Source organism: Petromyzon marinus, chromosome 39 (assembly GCF_048934315.1).
Source record: "Petromyzon marinus isolate PM22_M1 ecotype Great Lakes invasive population chromosome 39, UKy_Petmar_22M1.pri1.0, whole genome shotgun sequence".
In the NCBI taxonomy this organism is placed as follows: Eukaryota; Metazoa; Chordata; class Hyperoartia; order Petromyzontiformes; family Petromyzontidae; genus Petromyzon; species Petromyzon marinus.
This window is the reverse complement of record NC_133705.1, coordinates 8812653-8832589: the sequence shown is the minus strand read 5'-3', so window position 1 is coordinate 8832589 and position 19937 is coordinate 8812653. Positions and strand designations below refer to the sequence as shown.

Sequence of the window (19937 nt, the reverse complement as noted above, 5' to 3'; positions counted from 1 at the left end):
AGCTTCACAAATGTACGCGCTTTTTTCCTTCCAAGACGCTTCATTTCACACGTGTCCTGCCGCGCCGTGTTGTAATCTAATTTCCCCCTCCCCGGCCATCGCGTTTGCAACGGCCGCAGGAGCCAAGACTCGGCGCGACTTGGCCTCTATGAAAACGTCTCGAATCTGCCGCTTGGCAAGGCCTCCGGCAAGCTGTGATGGCGGAGCGTCTCGGTGCAGGTGGGTGCCAGGTGATGAGCCGTCGCTCAGAGTCGCCAGCGCAAACAAGATGGTCAGACTCGTGGGCATTGGTTGGATCAGTTTCGCTACCCGAGAATGTTCTTTCTGGTGAAGCTTCGAGTTTCGGTGACCTGTTGATTCGACGCTCTCACCTCATCAGAAGTGGCCAGGTGGCACAAGGGACTGATATTTACGTCGAACTATGCTGCCCTACTTGTTTCGCCAGCAATCATTTTCTTTTGTTTGGCAGTTATCACTGATCATATGTATCCTAATGAAACACAGTTTGTTAAATACCATCTGTGCATGCGATGCCAGCTCCTAATCAGTGACTCACCATCGTCCAAAAGCATTCTGCAGTTTTACATATTCTTTCTGGTGCAGTGGAAACATGCATCAAACCGAAACTGATGGCAAACCCAAGTATTTTTTGGGGGGGTTGATGGTCATGGCATACCCACGTTGTGTCTTACAGCGCAACCTTTCCACATTCAGAACGTGTACTGGCAACTTTGCGTTGCCATTTGTGATGATCACCAAAATGTTATTCAAAGTGCTTCGGTGTTTTCAACCGTTTTGGTTACATATGAAGATCCAGGACGGTCATGGTTATGCGCCGCTTCTCTGTGGCTGCCCCCGCAGTCTGGAACGCAATCCCCTCTGCACATTCGCAGCATCCACCTCCATCATATCCTTCAAGTGACACTTAAAAACTCACCTCTACAACCTGACTTTCGAGTCACTCTGAGCTTGGCTCCGCACCTTTGAGTTGCGGCCATTCCGTCCGCAAATTTGCGCGCGTTACAAATTGCATTATTATTATTAAGAAGGGCCATTGCCTGAAATGTCACCTATTTACATAATGTTTTCTTTGTAAGGCCACGCAATGGCACATGGTAAATGTTCACGTTCTGGGCAGCATAGGACAGTCCTGCAACATCCATTGTTGTATTATACTTCTATGCTGCCATGTTTATGCTCTCCCGCCTTCACCATACCACACTGAAACCACCCAGGGAGTATGGTTAGATAACCCACACCGCATGGGGAGGCCCTCATCCACCAGTGGAACAACAAAAGGGTGATGTGAAGGGTGCTATTGGAGGATCCTATTACCCAAATATTGGCAAATATGGTTTGGCAACAGGAATGAAAACTTCCAATCAGGTCGCAGACAGAGGTCACCTAGCTGCCAAACGTCGTGTACTCTACAGACCACTTATACTTCTATGAAATATACTGTTTAAAACAAAAAAACCGACATTTTCATTGGCTAAACAGAACTCTGTGATCCTTTGGCATGGTAATACAAAGTTGTCTGCGGTCATTACTATCAATGATTGCCCTCGCATTGAACCTAAAGACAAACACATCAAGATTATTTGTTGTGTGGACTTTTACACATCTGATCAAAATATATACACACACATATAAATAATACTGGCATTTAAAGAAATTGGTGGCTTTCTTGTTCCAGCTAATTTTAAGATTGTGGTTCGTCGTTAACTAAACACGCATCATTTGTGTTTTTGCGTGCGCGTGTGTTTTTAAAGATGGGTGCCGGTTCAAGGAGGAGAGAAAACATTTTTTCTTTGTAAAGGAACAGTTTTTATTCTGACGTGAGCCGATAAGCGCGTGCGCCCGCAGAAGCGAGATTGAGTTTCATCGCATGGCACAGCACAGACTGATGGTAGGAAATTTCTGCTTTTTTTTTGTGCGGGGGAGGAGAGGGGGCCGTGGTTTTGCTCTTTTCGACTGAATCACGGAAAGAAAAAAAAGCACGGGGAAAATAAAAATATGGAAGCCGTCGCGAAAAAATATCACGAAAAAAAAGTTGGGATATTTTTTTTCTGAAGTGCCTCCCCCTCCCTCCTCCCCCCGTGGTCGACAGATTCCACCGCCAACAAAACCAATCCCTCCCTCCACCCCCCGTGTTGTTTCTGTCGTTAATTTACACGCGAGACGTTCCTCCATGTGTCACGCGGATGAGTCGACACCGCGGCAGTACACGGAAAACGTTACTTTATTAATAGCGCGTTACTGTTTTAGCAGTCGCTATATATATACACAAAAGAATGGGTATTTTAATGCAAAAAAAACTTCCATCCACCCACTCGCCCACGCGGATCGTTGACAACACTTTGCAAACAAATTTATGGGAGGACAGGAAAACATAAAAGTGTTTTTACATATATATAGAAAACAAAAAAAAGAACATGAGAATATACATTTATCCGCTTAAATGTGTTTGCACAATGTGTGGTGTTCGGGTAATTTGGGTTGTATAATTTACACGATGCTTGATTATTATATTATTTTATATTGGTATGTAATGGTCTGCTTTATATTCCAGCACGAGGCAGCAAAAAAAAACACATTGCACATCTTCAAGTTGACTAAAAGGTATATCATTTTATGAATGCGCTACTTAAAAAAACGTGTGTGGACATGAACACTTTCAAGGATTTCGTATTGTTTTATTCAATTTTTTTTTGTTTTTAGGGGGGCCTTGGCCTAATCTCGAATCTAGCATTTAAGTCGTAAAAAATATCGTCGGTTTTTTTAAAGGTTTATTTTAGTTTTAGTTTGTTCGTTCTTTTGCTTTTGCTTCAAACAAGTGCTTGCGCGTGTAAAAAGCACCTGCCTAGTTCGGAGCAAATGCGTCATCGTCCGTTTTCAGACAGTGTTAGAAACTCGACTTTTCGTAGCCATCGAGAAAGGTTACAGCTTTTTAAATTATTTTTATAACTATTATTATTGGTTACAAATGTTTTGTGTTTATTGGACTTTGGCGTGGGGGGGGAGGGGATGATACGCGACGAAGGGAGTGCCCGTTCTGGACCCGTCCTGCTGGGCAGGCAGCAGGTTGATGGCTCAGATGCGGAGCAGTGAGGAACAGCAGGTGGTGACGTGGCAATTGTGAGACTGTAGACACCCGTTGGAGGGACTAGATCCAGTGGTCAGTGCAGAAGAGAAAAATGTTAAGCTTTGGACATAAGCAAACAGGGGAAGGAAATCTGAAATGCGGGACGATGAAGCGGAGATATTTCTGACAGAGAGGTCAGCCGCAGAGGAGTGACCTCCAATCCCATCGAGTGGAGTTTTTCCACCTTGGCCGTTAAAGTGTAACGATGCAAGCACATTCCCCTGTGGTTTACTCCGAGGCGTGGCCACTACTTCCGTCCGGTGTGGTGGGCTGATTCCCAGGACTGGAGGACCTTCTCCTGGAAAATAAAAAAATATATATATCTACGTACCAATGTTTTATGAACTTAAAGCTGAAACCTTCCTTGATGTGACGCTAAGTACAGTACAGTTTAATAAGACGGCTTTTGGTAATATATATTTTCTATTGTAGGCTATCCCTTGTGTTTATTTTATTCAGACTGTTATACTACTATTATAATATTGCTCTTATTGTCATTGCAATTGTTAAGCACTAAAAAAGACCGAAAGCAGCATATATGTCCAGAGATTATTAGTATTTCAACTGAAATACCCAATGTTCCAGTGTTGAGATAACAAGCTATGCGAAACATTTCAAGTTAGAATTTAAAGTTGTTTTTTTCTGCCATCATGCCTAACATTTCATCCCTTTGGACGTTACGCGTCTCCCCCGCCCTCCCCCACCCCGTACAGCTCTCCGATTGTATCTTCGGTTTGCACCTCGTGTCGCGTTCGGCACGACGTCCGACGTTTCGTTCCATGTGCCGTGAGATACGGTCCTTGAATCAAGCAGCGAATTTTTTTGGTCATACTGCATTGCCAAGTGAGCACACAAGCATAGAAGAACAAAAACAGAACACGTTCGTTCGTCAGTAACGCTGCCGTCAATGGAAAAAAAAATGTAATAGGTGACTTATAGGGCAATGGCCCTTCATAGCAGAAGAAAGGTCCCTTGCACGTGGAGCAAAACTCCGAACGTCGCGCCAGACAACACTCGACGCTAACAACCCGAACACCCATCGTAGATGTGGATGGCACGGTCACGACAACCCACGGCGGGCAGGTACACACCGCTAATACGGGAGCCTCGGGTGTTTCACAGCCAATCGGCACTAACTAGGGGCTGTTTGGAAACACGTGGCCCATTGGTCGTTAGGTGGCTTGGACTTCGTGGCATGTACCGCTTTTAATTAGCGATCTCGGCACCTCAGCCATCACCGGTGGGTATGGCTACGATTGGCACGGAGGTCACAGAAATCGTGAGTTTGAATGAAGTCCCGAAACGATTGTAAAAATGGCCATAGGAAAACACATTGCAATTGGGCGCTTCCTTTATTTCCTTTCGAGACTGCCGTACGTTACGCGCTGAAAATATCTTCTGTACAGAGGACGTATGGCATTCATCGCAGATCGGCCAACAGCGTTTGCAGTGGCGGCTTGGTGGGTGGTGCTGGCGCCACGGTGATAAATAACTACTCTATTTGATTGCCTGCAGCGTCGATCAGCTTTGTTCTCCCCCGCACCTCGGCCGTTTAATTCGACTCTATAAATTACCGTGCCAAAATCGTAGCCGCCGCCGCTCGCGGGTGTCCACAATGCCAACACGCGAGGGCAGGTGCTTTTTTTTGTTTATTGCGGCATTGCCAAAATCGTACACCTGGAGAGAATGCCACGACCAAACTGGCTGGCTCCTGGTTACTTTAGCGAACCTCGCAAGGGAATTCCAGCAGGCGCTCTTGTGGAGAAACGTACGTTCTTTAGTCCGTTTCAGACTCAGAAATGTCTGGGTGGCGAATACACTTTTGGTGTGTGCCTGGCCCACGATGTTGCCAAAACCTTTTGTTGGTAATGAATTCAGGAGGTACCCTCCCCCTCCCCCACATCCTGATTGAAGGCAAGTTCTGGAGGTGCGTTTTGCATTGGACAGAAAAGGGCATTTGAGAAGTGTATTGAACCCCTGATTGTAAACTGATTTTATTTTGGCAATTTACCTGTTTGCATTTTTCTAGCGTGTGGTGAAGATAGGGCAGTGGCTGTTTTGCAAAAAAAAAAAAATGGAGGTAAAAAGACAAGAGGCCAGTTTATAAAAAAAAAAAATGTTTAACATAAATGTAAGTTTTCACTGACAACACGCAGAATGTCTGACCTTGAAAATGTGTGCAATTGCAGGTAGCGAGAGTGAGCACGCACGCATCCACGCTCGTGTGTCCTCTTAACAGCCCGAAGCCGGCTTGGCAAAACATTTTACCAAAATCCCATGGTGAATATTGTACGCTTTACACATAACGACCGCTGTAGCCTCAACCATACCCACACCCCCACTTTTCTCCGCCCACCCACCCCGATGGTGGTGGTGGTGCCACTGTTGGTGATAATTAACGTCGCCTAAACCTGTCTCGTCTGTCACAGTAGTCGCGTTCAGTTTTAAATACAGGGCGATTCATTTGTAGATACCCTACTGGTTTATAATTTACTCTCTCGCCTGCTTCTCAACAGGTTGACCGCATATAGTGAAAGCGACAACTCCGTATCTTAATAGCGGGAGAGCATCACAAGACCGAATACGTCCGTTGACAGATTGGTGCCGAGGAATGTGTACAAGCTTTGGAAAAGGGGGGTTGTTTTCTCCATAATTATTGTTTTAACGGGGGTATCTGCTGATGGATCGCCCAGAAGTCTGCCAGGAAAGCCTCCACCACCGAGTCTCTGCGGGAAATTATCACCGGCGCTCAGGTTTTGCTTGAGACAAATGCGACGGCCAAATATTTTTTTAAGAAAAGAGTTGTCTGCCAGTGGGCCAGAGCGTAGAGTGCCCTAGCTGGAGAGGGCCCATTCTTGTGAAGATGAGATTGAGAACAAAACTCTCAAACCTTGTAGGGCTGTAACCGCATCATAAAGTACTACACCGTGTTATTTTTCCAGTGGTTTGGCATTTCGAACACGTCGTCGTTAGAATCGTGGCCCCCGTTGCTTAAAAGTCCACCAATGCAAGGTGGCCCCTGGTGGCTCAGAGGTCAAGGCCACTGAGCTGGCACCCCTGAACTTACGAATTTGAATCCAGACGGGGCTGCCTGCGACTACAACTGGGTTCTCAAGTGCAGCGAGTTGGTGGTCTCAGCCCGTCACCAATGATGGCACGCAACTTGCACATCGCGTTAAATGTGATTCTGCGCTTAATTTGGCCACAGCTCGCCTCGGAGAATTAAAAACGCCAGTTTGACTGGCACGTAACGAACGTTACTCTCGGTGGCCAGAACGCGTGGGTAGCTCTGTGACATCCGCTTCGGGGGGGCCGTTCTCTGACGGCGAAGGGGGGTTTCACTTCTTTGTCGGATATCCGAATGGCAACCGTGCCGCCGATGAACGCACTCTGCGGCTGCAGAGCGTAACGCGTGTGCGCGGCGGGCGATGTTAGTCGCGGCGACGGGTGGGACGTTTCATGCTCGGCGAGCTGGCACATCCCATCCTCCGTGCTGCTCCGTGCGGCTCACTTTTAGGTTGTCTCAGCGCAGCGTTTCTCAACTCTAGTCCTCTCAACAATACGCACACCTCACCACGCCTCTGCCTCTTCACAATTACCAATCTTTTTTGAATTAATATGCAAAGTAAGCCATTGCACGCTGAACGCTCCTGATGGTTGGTGATGGCAGAAAGCTGTCACTGCAGGAGTTGGGGTTGGCAGCGGTGGTGGTGGTGGTGGTTGTGGGCACAATGATGGTGATTTTGAGAAACTCCGCTTTGGCGAATGTGCACAGGTCATGTGTGTTGACCGCATTTCACTTGCGAGTAGTTAGTGGGTGATGTTTTTTTTCCACTTTACGTCCAAGGAAATCAAAATCACCTTTTAAAAAGTTTATAACGGATGCATCTTGCGAGTGAGATATATTGAATACAACCCCCTGTATGTTGGTGTAACATCACCGTAATCCCCTCCTAAACTCTGCTCGTGATTTCAACTTCATTGTGACGCCGGTGTCAATAACAGCAACATTGTGGATGTGCAAAAGAGGCGGTTGAAATGTTTTAAGAACAAAACGTTTTGAAGAGCAATTTTATTATCAGCCTAATAAATGGAAAGTTTAAAAGACAAGCCACAGTAGTGCGATTGTGGCCATGCAACCCAAACTGTGGACCCATACTGTAAAATACTCCAGTCCTGTGCTCCTTCAATGTAAAAGGAGGAACAGCAAAACGATACTCTATCTGCTGAAGGGCCCTCTCGTCGTGGCCAGCAGCAGACCTCGACATTGGTATTCGGCTCCTCGACGTGTTGCCGCCATGTAAGTTAAACTTCGTTCGCGCCGTACGTAGCCAACCGTGCCAGTCGTAGGTGCTGGGGAAGGGACAACATACGTCAGCTCTAAAAGCAGTTCCAAAGGGAATTTGGAATCTTCGATCTCAAGTGGGTTTTCAAGCCATCGCGTGCGACAAGAGAATTAACAGCAGATGCCAGTCCAAATTTTACATTGGGATTCGTACCGCGTGGCCACAAGGTGGTCTCCGCTCTTGAACCCCCCCCCCCCCGTCACTGACGGCAGAGAACATCTGCACCCGGGGGCGACCCCATGGGACCACCACGGTGATGGCTCCACCGCAGACGGCTCGGTGTCCCCGGGAGGGACCTCCGTGGCCGCCCGGGGCACCAGACCAGACCGTGTTTGATATTCGTGCGATATTTCGAGGGGACAATTTTTCCACCCAGACTCGTCAACCAATTAATGCCATCGGAGACTGCTTAGACCAAATTAAAGTGGGAAAACTTGGCTTATTTATTTATCATGCGATTGGATAGGAGGCGGGGGGGGGTAGGGGTTGTGTCGTCATGGCGACCGTGCTGATTCCACCTTACCCAACTCGACGACTCCGGGTGAGGACGTGGCCAAGCCCACGAGCAGCTGCTCGGAATTGGAACATGCGGTTGTGTTACTTCAGCGTTGGCTCAGCACTGCTGCTGTTTCAGCGATGACTTTGGTATAACCCCCCCCCCCCCCCCCACAGCCTTCCCGAGTCACCCGGACACCCAAGGCTGGACCCCCAACTCGAATGAATCGATCATTTAATTACACTTTTTTTATTTTAGCAGGAAAGGCCCATTGAGCGACCTTGATCACAAATGATAGCTCAACGAAGTGGCTTATCGTCGTGAGGACATTTATAGCAGGAGCCAAATGCTGCCCTCTGAACGCGTGAAGTTGATTCTAAATGTGGAAGGAAAAATCTTAGGACGCAACCGCGAGGACATGCAAACTCCAAACATATACAGCAAGGTGTCGGGGTTAGAATCGAACCCACGACCTCCTGTATACCAGGCAAGGTAGTTAACATCTCCTAGCCACCGTGGCGCCAAAACAAGTGAATTCGTTGGATTTGGGGTGGGGCGGTGACGAAGTGGATCGTGGCACTGCGCGGTGAATCCGGCGATACCTGAAACTGATCCTAGGGTCCCCACCTCCCTGCTTCCCCTTCCTTCACCAACTCGCACTGAGCAGCGCCGTGAAGTATGGTCAAACAACCCCCACGACCGCCACGACTTGGGGAGGCCATGATCCAGCAGTGGACGACGAGAGGGCCATATGTAATTATTTTCATTAATTTGGAATTAACTATATTCGAACATTCGAAATCGTGTTCTCAAAACGTTTTTGACCGACTCTTTGAATTGTCGAATCTTGTTTTTTGTTTTCCCATGCCTTAAATTTGATCTTCATCAGCAAAGCAAGCGTTCACCTTCCCGTGCGGTTCTGTTCATCGAACGCTGTGCGTGCCTGCAATACAGCAGACGACTCTGCGCACAAAGGCTGATGTTCGGGCTCTCAGAATTAATCCAGTTTGTCGCTCGATTCTTTTCACCGATTCACGTGAATTATGTTTCCGATCGATCGACGGGTACCGTCGACGGAACTTTCAGCTTGCTCGCCCCCACCAATCGCGGGCGACGAGTTCCACGACCCAGCCGTTGTGAAGAGCGATGAATTTTTAAACCCGGCTCAGCCCCCCTTCATTTCTGTCTCCCGTGTCTCCCGCCGTCACAAACCTTGCACTGTGTGCGCACGGTCACCGTAAGACGGTGCAGTTCTGCAACAGATGTGACAGGAGCCACGTTGCTCTCTACATCGGCTGGATTATAAATGTGCGTTCGTTGATCTGTGGCGTAGGTCTCAAAGTTGTTTGTGATGGCCCTAATATAAGAAATAGTAGAAGTAATGTTCCACTAATTGTAGGATATGTCATCGCAGTGGCTATGATAATTGTTGTTGATATAGAGGCACGCGCACAATGACAAGGTTCTTTGTGTGTGTGTGTATAATATACACGTGGCATTGTGTGTGTGTAATATTCACACACACACAATTCCACGTGGCCACAAACACAATTGCATTTACATCGTCGAAAAGTGATTGGAGCCTCGGGGGTGACTGGCGCTAATGAATGTTGGGGGATTTTTGTTAATGCTTTGTCACTTTAATGAGCACGTGGGGGCGGGTTGTGTGGAGCTTTCGCTCGCGCTGAGAGAGATGCCTAAATCGGGGAGGTGGCTGCGCCGTACGGGGACGCGTCTAGGTCTGTGTGGGTGTAAAAAAAGTTGTCCCATCTGTGTTTTTAAATGCCATCTTTGACTTGAAATGAATTTTGACAAAAAAAATCGTTTACAGACCACTCTTTGCACGCTGATTGGAGGGTCATTTGAAGTAGCGCGATCTCATGCTAAATTACAAACACAAAACAAAACATTTATATTGCGCGTGTAAACATTATTTTTTTTGAACGATGTATTCAAGATTGCGGTTTAATACGTCTGACTGTGCGATGCGCAAAAGCTGGAATTGATTATGGGGGCTCTGTTCCAGCGTTGGTGAATGAAGTGCCCTTTTATTTATTCATCCTGTCAATAAACAACTGCACTATTGATATGTTTTAGGGACCCCCACTGGTAAGTGGTTGGAGAAACCCAGGCTTGAGAGCATATCTCGTGTGTTGCGTTCGTCTACTGATGAAAACCGATCCATTACCCACCCAGCTATTGTTGCTTGCACACCGCAGCGTAGCGTTGTTACACCCTGCGTTGGGTGGATGAGGGTGCATGACACACATTGGTAGTTTACTCGTGTGATCTGACCCAACAAAAAACAATCAATGATGAATTCTCCCCTTATGTTGCTCTCTGTTCTGGAAGAAAAAAAACTAACTTTCATGGTTGTGGCGTGTTTTTTTAAAATCATGATGGTAATGCTCATGAAGATTTTGGTGAAAGTTAATCATTCTCAGCCTGCGACTGTTCTGTTAATATTCTACTGAACTATTTGAAAATGCCAAATCGGTTCTGATAGAACAACGATGAGGTCATGTAAGTCATTTGTACAACCCCGTGCTTCCAAACCTCCTCGTCCTGATTCCATTCACGAATGCATTTTTTTTTACATAGCGGTGGATGGTAGCGCCTCTAGTGGCAAGAATCCGTTACCTGGAGCATTCTTAACACGAATCGGCGGCAACAACAAAAAGTAATTTCTTACACACGTGATTGGACACTCGTTATCGTGAGGTTAGGAATCCTAATGAACCGATACATTCGATATATTCGATGTATCGTTAACACCACTAGCGAACACCTTTCACCGACGCCGGAATCGATCCCCGCCTTCGATATTTGCATTAACACCACTTTTTTTTGGGGCTGAAATAACGAATCGACTGAAAAATAACGCTGTACAGGACGGGTAAAAACAAAAACTTTCAAAAAATCCTAAACTTGAAAAGAAAAAAATATTTCACAGCTTACACGGCCGCGGAAATAAAAGAGACTTGACGATTTAATATTTTTTAAAAAGTCATTGTTGGACGATGTTTAAAAAGAAAATCTTAAGAGTTTAGCATGACGATCGTTCTATATATGCCTGAGCTGTAACTATTGAACCTGTCTGTCCACCCTCTTCCGCATTCTCGCCCCCCCCCCAACACCCCTTGCCATCCCCACACCCCCCATTGTCCCTCGGCCCCCCATAATCCACCTCAAAGCCCACCATGATATAAACTTGACTTTATGAATTAACTTTGAATTTTAAAAAAATGTACTTTGTAGATGTCGTAGCAGTATATCGTAAGCGCTAGATTAATTATATTACTTATTACAGGTTATATATTGTAATCTAAAACATACAGAGAAATGTTACTACGGTAATCGCAAGCTCTTGATTTGTGGCGTGACAACGAAACGGGGGAGAGAGAAAGAGAAACTGCTATTGATTTTGTCTTTCCCCCCCCCCCCCCAACATGTTTGATTATCAGACACGCGAGTTGGATGTTACTGCTGTTCGCCGTTGTTGATTTTCTTTCGCACTTCGTGTTTGTGCACGCGCGCGCACGTGCGCGGCAGTGTTATTTTTTTTCAACGGGAATCTACGTTGAACGAGCGATTGTCACTGCCGTAGCCAGCAGACTGGCGGCAGCTGTGTTTGCACGAGAGACGCGGTCGACAGATCGTTAGCAATTGCCCAATTGAACACACCACCGATGAAAAACCAATTTGGTTTTAACTGCCACGGTGATGGTTATTTCTCGGCTCGGAAGTAGTTATCTGGCATCCCCTTCCGTGGGGGGCCGCTTGCAAAAAAAAGAAACGGTGATTGCACCGCTCTGGGAGAGATCCGAAGTCTTCGTCTTGAGACGTTGGAATAAATTTGGGGGGGTTTTTTTTTGTCTTTTTTTTTTTTACCGATTGAAGCTAAACCAATTGAGAAAACGCACTCAAATGTATGTAACGCAATCTTGTGCGGAACAAAAAGGCAAGTCCTTTGGGCGTGCCCCGTGGCCGCACCGTTCCTGTGACATTTCCCGCAGTGACGGCATAATATTTTGGGGGGCGAAGTGTAATAAATTTGGCGCGTTCAAACTAAAACTATACTTTTTAATTTTACCAGGTAAGGCCCCACTGAGCTACATAGCTCTTTTTCAGAAGCGACCTGGCTATCACAAATGGTAGCTCAACGAAGTGGCTTGTCGTCATGTGTACATTTATAGCAGCCAAATACTCTAAAACGCGTGATGTTCATTCAAAATGTGGAGGGAAGAAGCGGAGGACCCGGAGAAAAATTCACATGACCACGGAAAGAACATGCAGATTGCAAGTAGACAGGCGTCAGGGTCAGGATCGAACCCACGATCTGTATACCAGGCGACAACCGTCAGGGGGGGTGGCACGTACGTCCCTAAAAAAAAACGGCACTTAATGGAGCTTTCCTTTAGTTAATGACACATGTATGTTGAAATTATTTTGCACCGTACGTATCCATTCGCACTAATCGGAAGTGCCGGGAAAGGACAACAAACTAAAACCAAAAATCAGTGCAAAAGAAATGAGATCACAACCGAATAAACTTGGTCAGATCCAGTACCCACATTTCTATTACAAATAGTTATGATATTTAAATACCGGGATCGCCGCATCACGACACGGTGCAAGATGGTGACGGCATCGAGCGGCGTGTCATCCAGCAGTGGATTGACAAAGGGCTTTACCACGTGTGTGCGTGTTCCTGTTAATCAGTGTCTCCAGTTCTGGCACCATTAATTCCCACTGGAATATACTTTGGGCTTCTAAAAATATATAGGTGAGAAGACATGTTGACAACTGAGTGTGAATTGCGTTATATTATCTCAGTGTTTCTGGTTTTTGTTGTCACCAAGCTGGGTTGTGGTAATGAGTCAAACTCTCCCGAGTGTAAATAAACACCATGTGACAGCTATATTATTGGTTCTTTCGGTAAAGTCACGTGGAAAGGAAACAATAAAATAATAAAATATAAAACAATAAAATTCTCACGACGTTTCGACTGCAACACTAGCAAACATCATCAGGTGTGAAAACCACAACAAGAAAATTTGAAAAAAACACAGCTACTTTGTTGGGTGAATTCTGGCCCCTTTAAAATCTAACGGAAGGAAAGTTCACAACTGTATCTTAGAATTATGACTTATTTGTTGTCATTGAATATAATAACCCATTGATATTTCACTATAAAGTGATCATCTAAGACTAATAACACTATGTTACACAATTTTTGTTCCACGGTAGTAAGAATTATTTCCTAATTGCTTATGCCTAAAAAGTATAGAAAATGGATATTATTCCCCACAAACTTTTCTTTTGTGACCAGGACAGTGATATTTTGAAATTTACCTATTTTCAATGAGAAAACGGGCGAATTTGTGTATTTTCGTTCACTTAAAGTCAGAAAAAAACCATATGAATACAAATCAACATGTATTTATACTAAAGTAATACAAAAATTACTACAAAAGATTTAGAAGCGAGTAGTTTTTCGAGATTAACGATTATACTGTAAATCACTTTCACGAATCAGCTCCCAAATGTAGTCTCCCATTTTGTTCTTGTTATACTGTCCTTGGTAGCAGCATTCAAAGTCCAGTATATTCTGGTAGAAGCACTCGCCTTGCTCCTCCGAGTACGCTCCCATGTTCTTGAATTTATCAAGATGAGCATCAAGGATATGGACTTTGATGGACATCCTACAGCCCATTATGCCGTAGTTCTTCACCAGAGTCTCAACCAGCTCTACATCGTTTTAGACCTTGTGATTGCCCAGGAAGCCACGAACCACTGCGACAAAGCTGTTCCAAACCGCTTTCTCCTTACTAGTGAGCTTCTTGGGGAATTAATTGCACTCCAGGATCTTCTTTATCTGTGGTCCAACGAAGACACAGGCTTTGACCTTTGCCTCAGACAGCTTAGGGAAGAAGTCTTGAAGGTACTTGAAGGCTACAGCTCTGACAAATTGTTTAATTAGGCCCAATTTGATGTGCAGTGGTGGCATCAGCACCTTCCGAGGGTACATCAGTGGCTCCCACTTGACGTTGTCCCTCCCCACAGAGAACTCGGTTCGCTGTGGCCAGTCCCACCTGTGGTAGTGCACCTTGGTGTCCCTGCTGTCTCAAAGGCAAAGATAGCAGGGAAACTTGGTAAAACCGCCTTGGAGACCCATCAAGAATGCCACCATTTTTAAGTCTCCAATGACCTCCCAGCCGTACTCATCATACTTCAAGGCATCCAGCAAGGTCTTGATGCTGTTGTAATCCTCTTTGAGGTGCACCAAGTGAGCCAGGGGAAGAGACGGGTACTTGTTACCATTATGGTGCAGCACGGCTTTGAGTCTCCTGGATGAGCTGTCAGTGAAGAGGTGCCACTAATTCTGGTTACAGGCTATTTCGATTGCCTCGAACAGACTGGTCACATTGTGGCAGAAGCAGAGCCCATCTTGATGGGTGGAGAAGCTGCAAAAAGGTTGGTGACGCATCCTCTGATCTGTGACTTGCACACCTTCATCCAACAAGTTCCACTGCTTAAGCCTTGACGTCAAAAGCTCGGCATTGGACTTGGTGAGACCCACATCTCTGATCAAGTCGTTGAGGTCTTTTTGGTTGGGGTAGTATGGGTTTCTCTCCTCAGCTCCACCTCTGAACTTGTCATCTGGATCTACAACGTCTTCCTCGCTCTCTGACTTGCTGCTCTCTTCTAAAGACGGCTGCTCTCTCTCCGGAGGAGTGGGTACGGGGAGCTCATGGCAGTGTGGCACCGGGGCGATGGATGAAGGAAGGTCCGGATATGTGATAGCAGGTGCGTTCTTGCCAGTCGAACGTTTGGAAGCGTCCACCATGTAGAAGTAGCAGTTGCTTGAGTGGTCAGTGGGTTCCTGCCACATTCTTGGGATAGCGAACTTCGTGGCTCTCTTTTCCCGTCTGTACCATCCTACAAAAATACATTTATTTCACCCATGACTAATGTGTAAGAGATTCTCGCAACATTTTTCAAAAATGATATCTTTTTTCAATAACATTGAAAATTGTGAAAAATAATAATCTTTTACTATGTATTCTTAATTTTAACAAATTTTATAACGTAAAATTCCCAGCAACAATTGTCCATTTTACCTTCCAGAGTTTTGTTGCATTATTCGCAGGTGAAATGAGGTGCCCAGAGTTTGTATTGATCCCCAACAGGCATGCCGAAATATGCCTTGTAGGCCTCACACATCTTAGCAGATGCTTCCACAGAGTACTTTTTTGCTCTTGTCTTGATAAATTGGCCGCAGACATAGCAACATGCGTCTGCCGGATGCTTACAGCCTCTTGATGCCATCTCAGAAAAATGCAGATATGTATCCACTTAGGCAGCTGGAACTAAAATGAACTGGTGGGCTTAAGGCCCCTGTATTTTTCTATTATTTATTACTGGAATGTTCTAGAAGTTTCTTCAAGTTTACTCAGCACTGAATCTATCTGGAATGTTCTGGAAAATAGGTTAATTTCAAAATATCACTGTCCTGGTCACAAAAGCAAAGTTTTATGGGGAATAACAGCCATGTATGTACTTTTGAGGCATAAAAAATTAGGAAATAACACGACCCAGGAACCAAAAAATTGTTTCGGTGTAAATAGTTTATTGGCCCGTATGAGGGTTACTGTTGTGTTAATGGCAAGATGAACAGTGCAGTTGTCTATAAATGTAGAAAAAGGCAAGAAAACAAATGGAATGATAGCGGTGACGATCTTGACAACGATGATGATGATGCATCATTGCAAAATAGTGTATCGACTGGATTTAAAATTGTGCTTTAAAACATAGTATTTTTTACGAACCATGAATTTTTCAAGAGCGTTAATTTACAAGCAAATGCGTCGCAGAAATTCCCATTTCCACCACGGAGTTGCGAGAGGGAACGATAGGGATCGCTTGATGCAGGTTGTCCCTGTCGAGAGACGTGAAGGTGTGAATGCGACAGATGGGGGTGGCGTTGATATAGATTGAGGTCTCGAGTGGAACAAAACGAATACAAACATTGGAAGTACGCGTTGAATTGGGAATTGTTGGGCCATTGGCCTGGGTGCAGGGTGGGGGAGACGGTGCCGCCCGTCCCATGTTTTGTGTCCATCACACGCGACGCGCGCAAGCTGATAGAAGCAGTGCCAGTTTAAGCTTGTGCGGAGCCTGTAGTGTGATGTGGAGATTAGACACACATTTTTTTACTTGCTATACAGCCAGATAATACGACAAATCGCTGACCTTCATTCATGAAAGTTGAAGGCGGTATAGTACTATAGTAATAGAGCAAGTGCAAAATCACTGAACCGGAAATGATAGCTTGAAAGCATTTAGAGCGGGGCCCTTGAAAGTGCGGGGCCCGTAGCTTGTGCTACCTTTTACTACTAGGATAATAATCCCGGCACTGGATAGAAGCCGGGTCAACGCAGCACCTCCGCGGTGAACGTTCGAAATCGACGTCCCGAGTCGCTGAGCACCCTTAAACGGCGTGAAGCAAAACGACAACAACAAAAACCACTGCCCACCGCGGTGTCGGTCAGCCCTTCAATTGTGAAACTGCTGACTTCAGTCGGGCCCTCGTTGCGCTGACCAATGGGAATACAAACGCCGCTCAACTGTTTCGGTCGGCCGTGCGCGCGATAATATTCCCTGTTTCTTTTTGTTACGCTGTGATTGATGGCTATGCATCGCGGCGCTGCTCTGAGAGACGGTCACGGATTCGGGGAGGGCTTACATCCAGCAGTGGATGAATCGTGGATGATGATGATGATGGCGGCACGACCCCGACGCCCTGCCCCCCACTCTCTGCGGCACAGCTGCATGCAGCTCTATTCCACCCTCTCTCTTTCTCACCTCAGGCGTGCCCCACCACTCACCATGGTCAGAATCAGAATATGTATGGATACTGGAGGAATCCGATGAGCTATAAAGCTCTTTTTTGAGATGTCCGGTCACTCCTGTAAATCCCCCGCGTCATCTTCCACTCACTCTGGGACCCCCATCCCCTGCTTGCTTGGCCACACTCTCTCTGCGCCCTCTCCATCACCCCCCCCCCCCCCCCGATTCCACGAGCAACCTTTCTTGCACCTATATCTCGACGACGCCACCACCATCAACCTAGCGTCCTCCTCCCCCAGTCCTCCACAGTCGCCGTTTGATTTTCATGGGGTTCAATTGATCGCTAAATTTACCAGTCCACAAAAGGATCCAATTTTATTTACTTAACCGTCGTCCCCTGGCCACCACATCGGTCGAGGGAGTTCTTCCATGAATCTTTCCGTGATCCACCAACCCTGACCACGACATAAACGCACGTGTAATGCCCCACACGCTCCAGCATGCGCACGCGATTTCCGCAGCATTCTAGTGCGATGACGTTACCGGCCTTAGCGTTGTGTTCGGTGACCCCCAGGCCCGCAGAGCTAGAGATAACGCCGCAACAATAATAATAATACAATCCCCTGACTGTGTTTGTAATGGCTCTCTATGAACACGTGAAAGGACGCTGCTTGTCTTCCATCTATCCAAATGGTATTTCACGCGAACGCATTTCCTTCCGTGGTTGATAAGCCTCATCTGTGGAGTGGGTGGACGGGCGGAGGGAATGTGTGCGCAAGGCAAATACAGAATTGTCAAGTAACACGAGAATTTACCAGCAGACGAGCCACAAGATCATCATGGGAGGACCATGCAATAGCCACACATTACGTTGGCGTGTTATATCGCACGTGCACAGCCGTGCCAGTTTTGACCTCCGGGTTTTCCATTTTATTTTCTATTCGGCAAAACATTCAAGGGTCCATTCACGCGTTGGTGGAGAAACCACTGTCCACCAATATTTGGAATGAAAATCGGCGAAATTTCCCCCTCAAATTTTCAATTCAGCCTTCCGTTGTGAAGCTACAGATGTGGGGGGGGGGGGGGGGTGGCGGTTTTCCACACACGTGAATCAAGCCCCCGCTGATGGTCACAATTTTCGTGTCGGGGTTTTTTTTTTTTTACGGTTGCGCTGTTTTTGCCGTTATTAGTTAGGGCTCATCGGTGCAGTGTGGCCCGTGCTACCATCCCTGGCAGCTGTGTACAAGTTCGGATTCGGTTGTACAGCATGGTCCCTGCAACTCTTAAGACGTGTATAAACGCTTGTTAATTGGCTGATAACACCCTAATAGACAGAGAACCGCAGAGCTTGCGGGGCGGGGGGGGATTTGGTACCGGTTCACTGCCTGGCTGCTTAATTCCCCTCTCGGCTATGATTCCTCCCCGTGCATCCGAATCGTTCTCTCTCTCTCTTCGGGAGCGAGCGAAATAACTGTTCAGCGACGCGTTCAAATTTTTAAATGAGTATCCTTAATTATAATAATAGGTTGCCATTTCGGCTGTAACAGAGAACCTCAACCGTCTGTGTCCTTTAGTGACCCCCTTTTAAAACCATTCTGCTGGCCAAGAATCACACTGCTGTGCATGTGTACACACACCAGCGTCCACGGGGCTTTTGGGTTTTATTCTTTGATGCCCTTAGGCATGTGAAAACACGTTCGTGTTTGTGTTTTGTGGCTGCAAAGGCACGCACGCACGGGGCACCTCATTGTGCAAATAAGGACCTTTTTTATTTTAATGGATTATCTCCGCAGTATCCCGAGTTCCCTGCCATACCAAAGTGACCCAGTACGGCGATCCAGATCGGGTTTGACTCTTTGGGTGATTGAAGTTGATCAGGGTCCCACATTTTATTTGGGGTGCTTTTGACAATGACATCTGGTAACCCAGCAGCATTTGTTCGACAAGTCTTGACTGCTTACGAGACCCATAAATATCAAAACCGGTCCCCATTTGCTCACTTTGACACATGCCGCATGATAAAAAAAAATAAGCTTGATTGGTCTGGAAGCCAGGTAAGTAGGCTGATGGACTAACAATGTTGTTTTTTTAAGACGCAGAATGGAGTTGTTTGGCCCACTTTGGCTGTGCCTGCCGTGTGCGTGGAAAAGTGTTTTTTTTATCCCCCAAGTTTGCCCCCACTTGTTTTAAAAGGCAGTGTCTGATGCGGATGAAGTTGACCTGAAATAGGAGGGGAGGTGGGAGGGTGGTCTGTGTTTTCCATCCGGTTCTGGCAACACTGACCACCTGCGCGAATTTATCCTTGGACAAAGTATGCAATATCGGTCAACCACTGAAATCCGGTCGCCGCGGCAGCAGGACATATCTGCGTGAGAAAAAAAAAACCGTGCCAAAACGTTTGCACTTTCGAAGACCAAACAATCCTGGCATGTTCCCATCGCCATTGTCCCCCTTTGCTCCCGTGATATTGCACTGAGTTAAGACTCTTAGGTGTTGGCAAACAAAAAAGTGGGAAGATTGGGACGTTACGAATAAGTGGCGAGTGCAACTGTGCGTCTGGTTTCGTGGGATTGTATTTTTTTTGGCGCGTGTCAGACTTGTCGCGCACGAAAGACGTTGGGGTGCGCGCGTGTACGGCTTGGACTTTGGTGGGGCTATTGTGGCCTCGTGCACCCGCGTACGTACGTACGCGCACGCGCTCGCAGTGTTCCAACGCGTGGAACCTTTTTGTAATGGAATGGCCCAATTTTTGCCAAGAGTTTTCAGTGTCCAAGTAGTGTTTTGTTTCCCCCCCCCCCCCCCCCCGGAAAGTCTGTAAGAGAAAAAGTTTGTTCTTGTGAAAGGGCTGTGTTCAGCCCTAACGGAGGTATACCCTGTACAAAGGTGTTGCATAAATAGCTAAATAAACTACTAACTTGTTGAGCGTACAGATTGTTTATTTGTCTGTGATTGATGCAATCCCTTGCCCTTAGGATGGTGTCCACGGTCTTCATCTTACACAAACCGAGCCAACTTTATGTTAGCCTGAATTCACTTGATTCCTTCCAGATACCAGAGTTAGAAGACAACTCGAGTTGGTTGCCAAAACAAAAAGTGG

The 19937-nt window shown here is 46.4% G+C and overlaps 1 protein-coding gene across 1 annotated transcript in view; it reads left to right on the top strand.

Annotated features, from left to right (window-relative positions):
• The window catches only part of LOC103091722 (tyrosine-protein phosphatase non-receptor type 11), an 88453-nt gene extending 68686 nt beyond the window's left edge, over window positions 1-19767 (top strand). Inside the window, exons 15-16 of the mRNA XM_032968302.2 lie at window positions 120-219; window positions 1773-19767. Of these exons, the coding sequence (XP_032824193.2) occupies window positions 120-198 (79 nt within the window). The 3' untranslated portion in view covers window positions 199-219; window positions 1773-19767. The remainder of the gene's footprint in view (window positions 1-119; window positions 220-1772) is intronic.
• The last annotated feature ends 170 nt before the right edge of the window (window positions 19768-19937 follow it).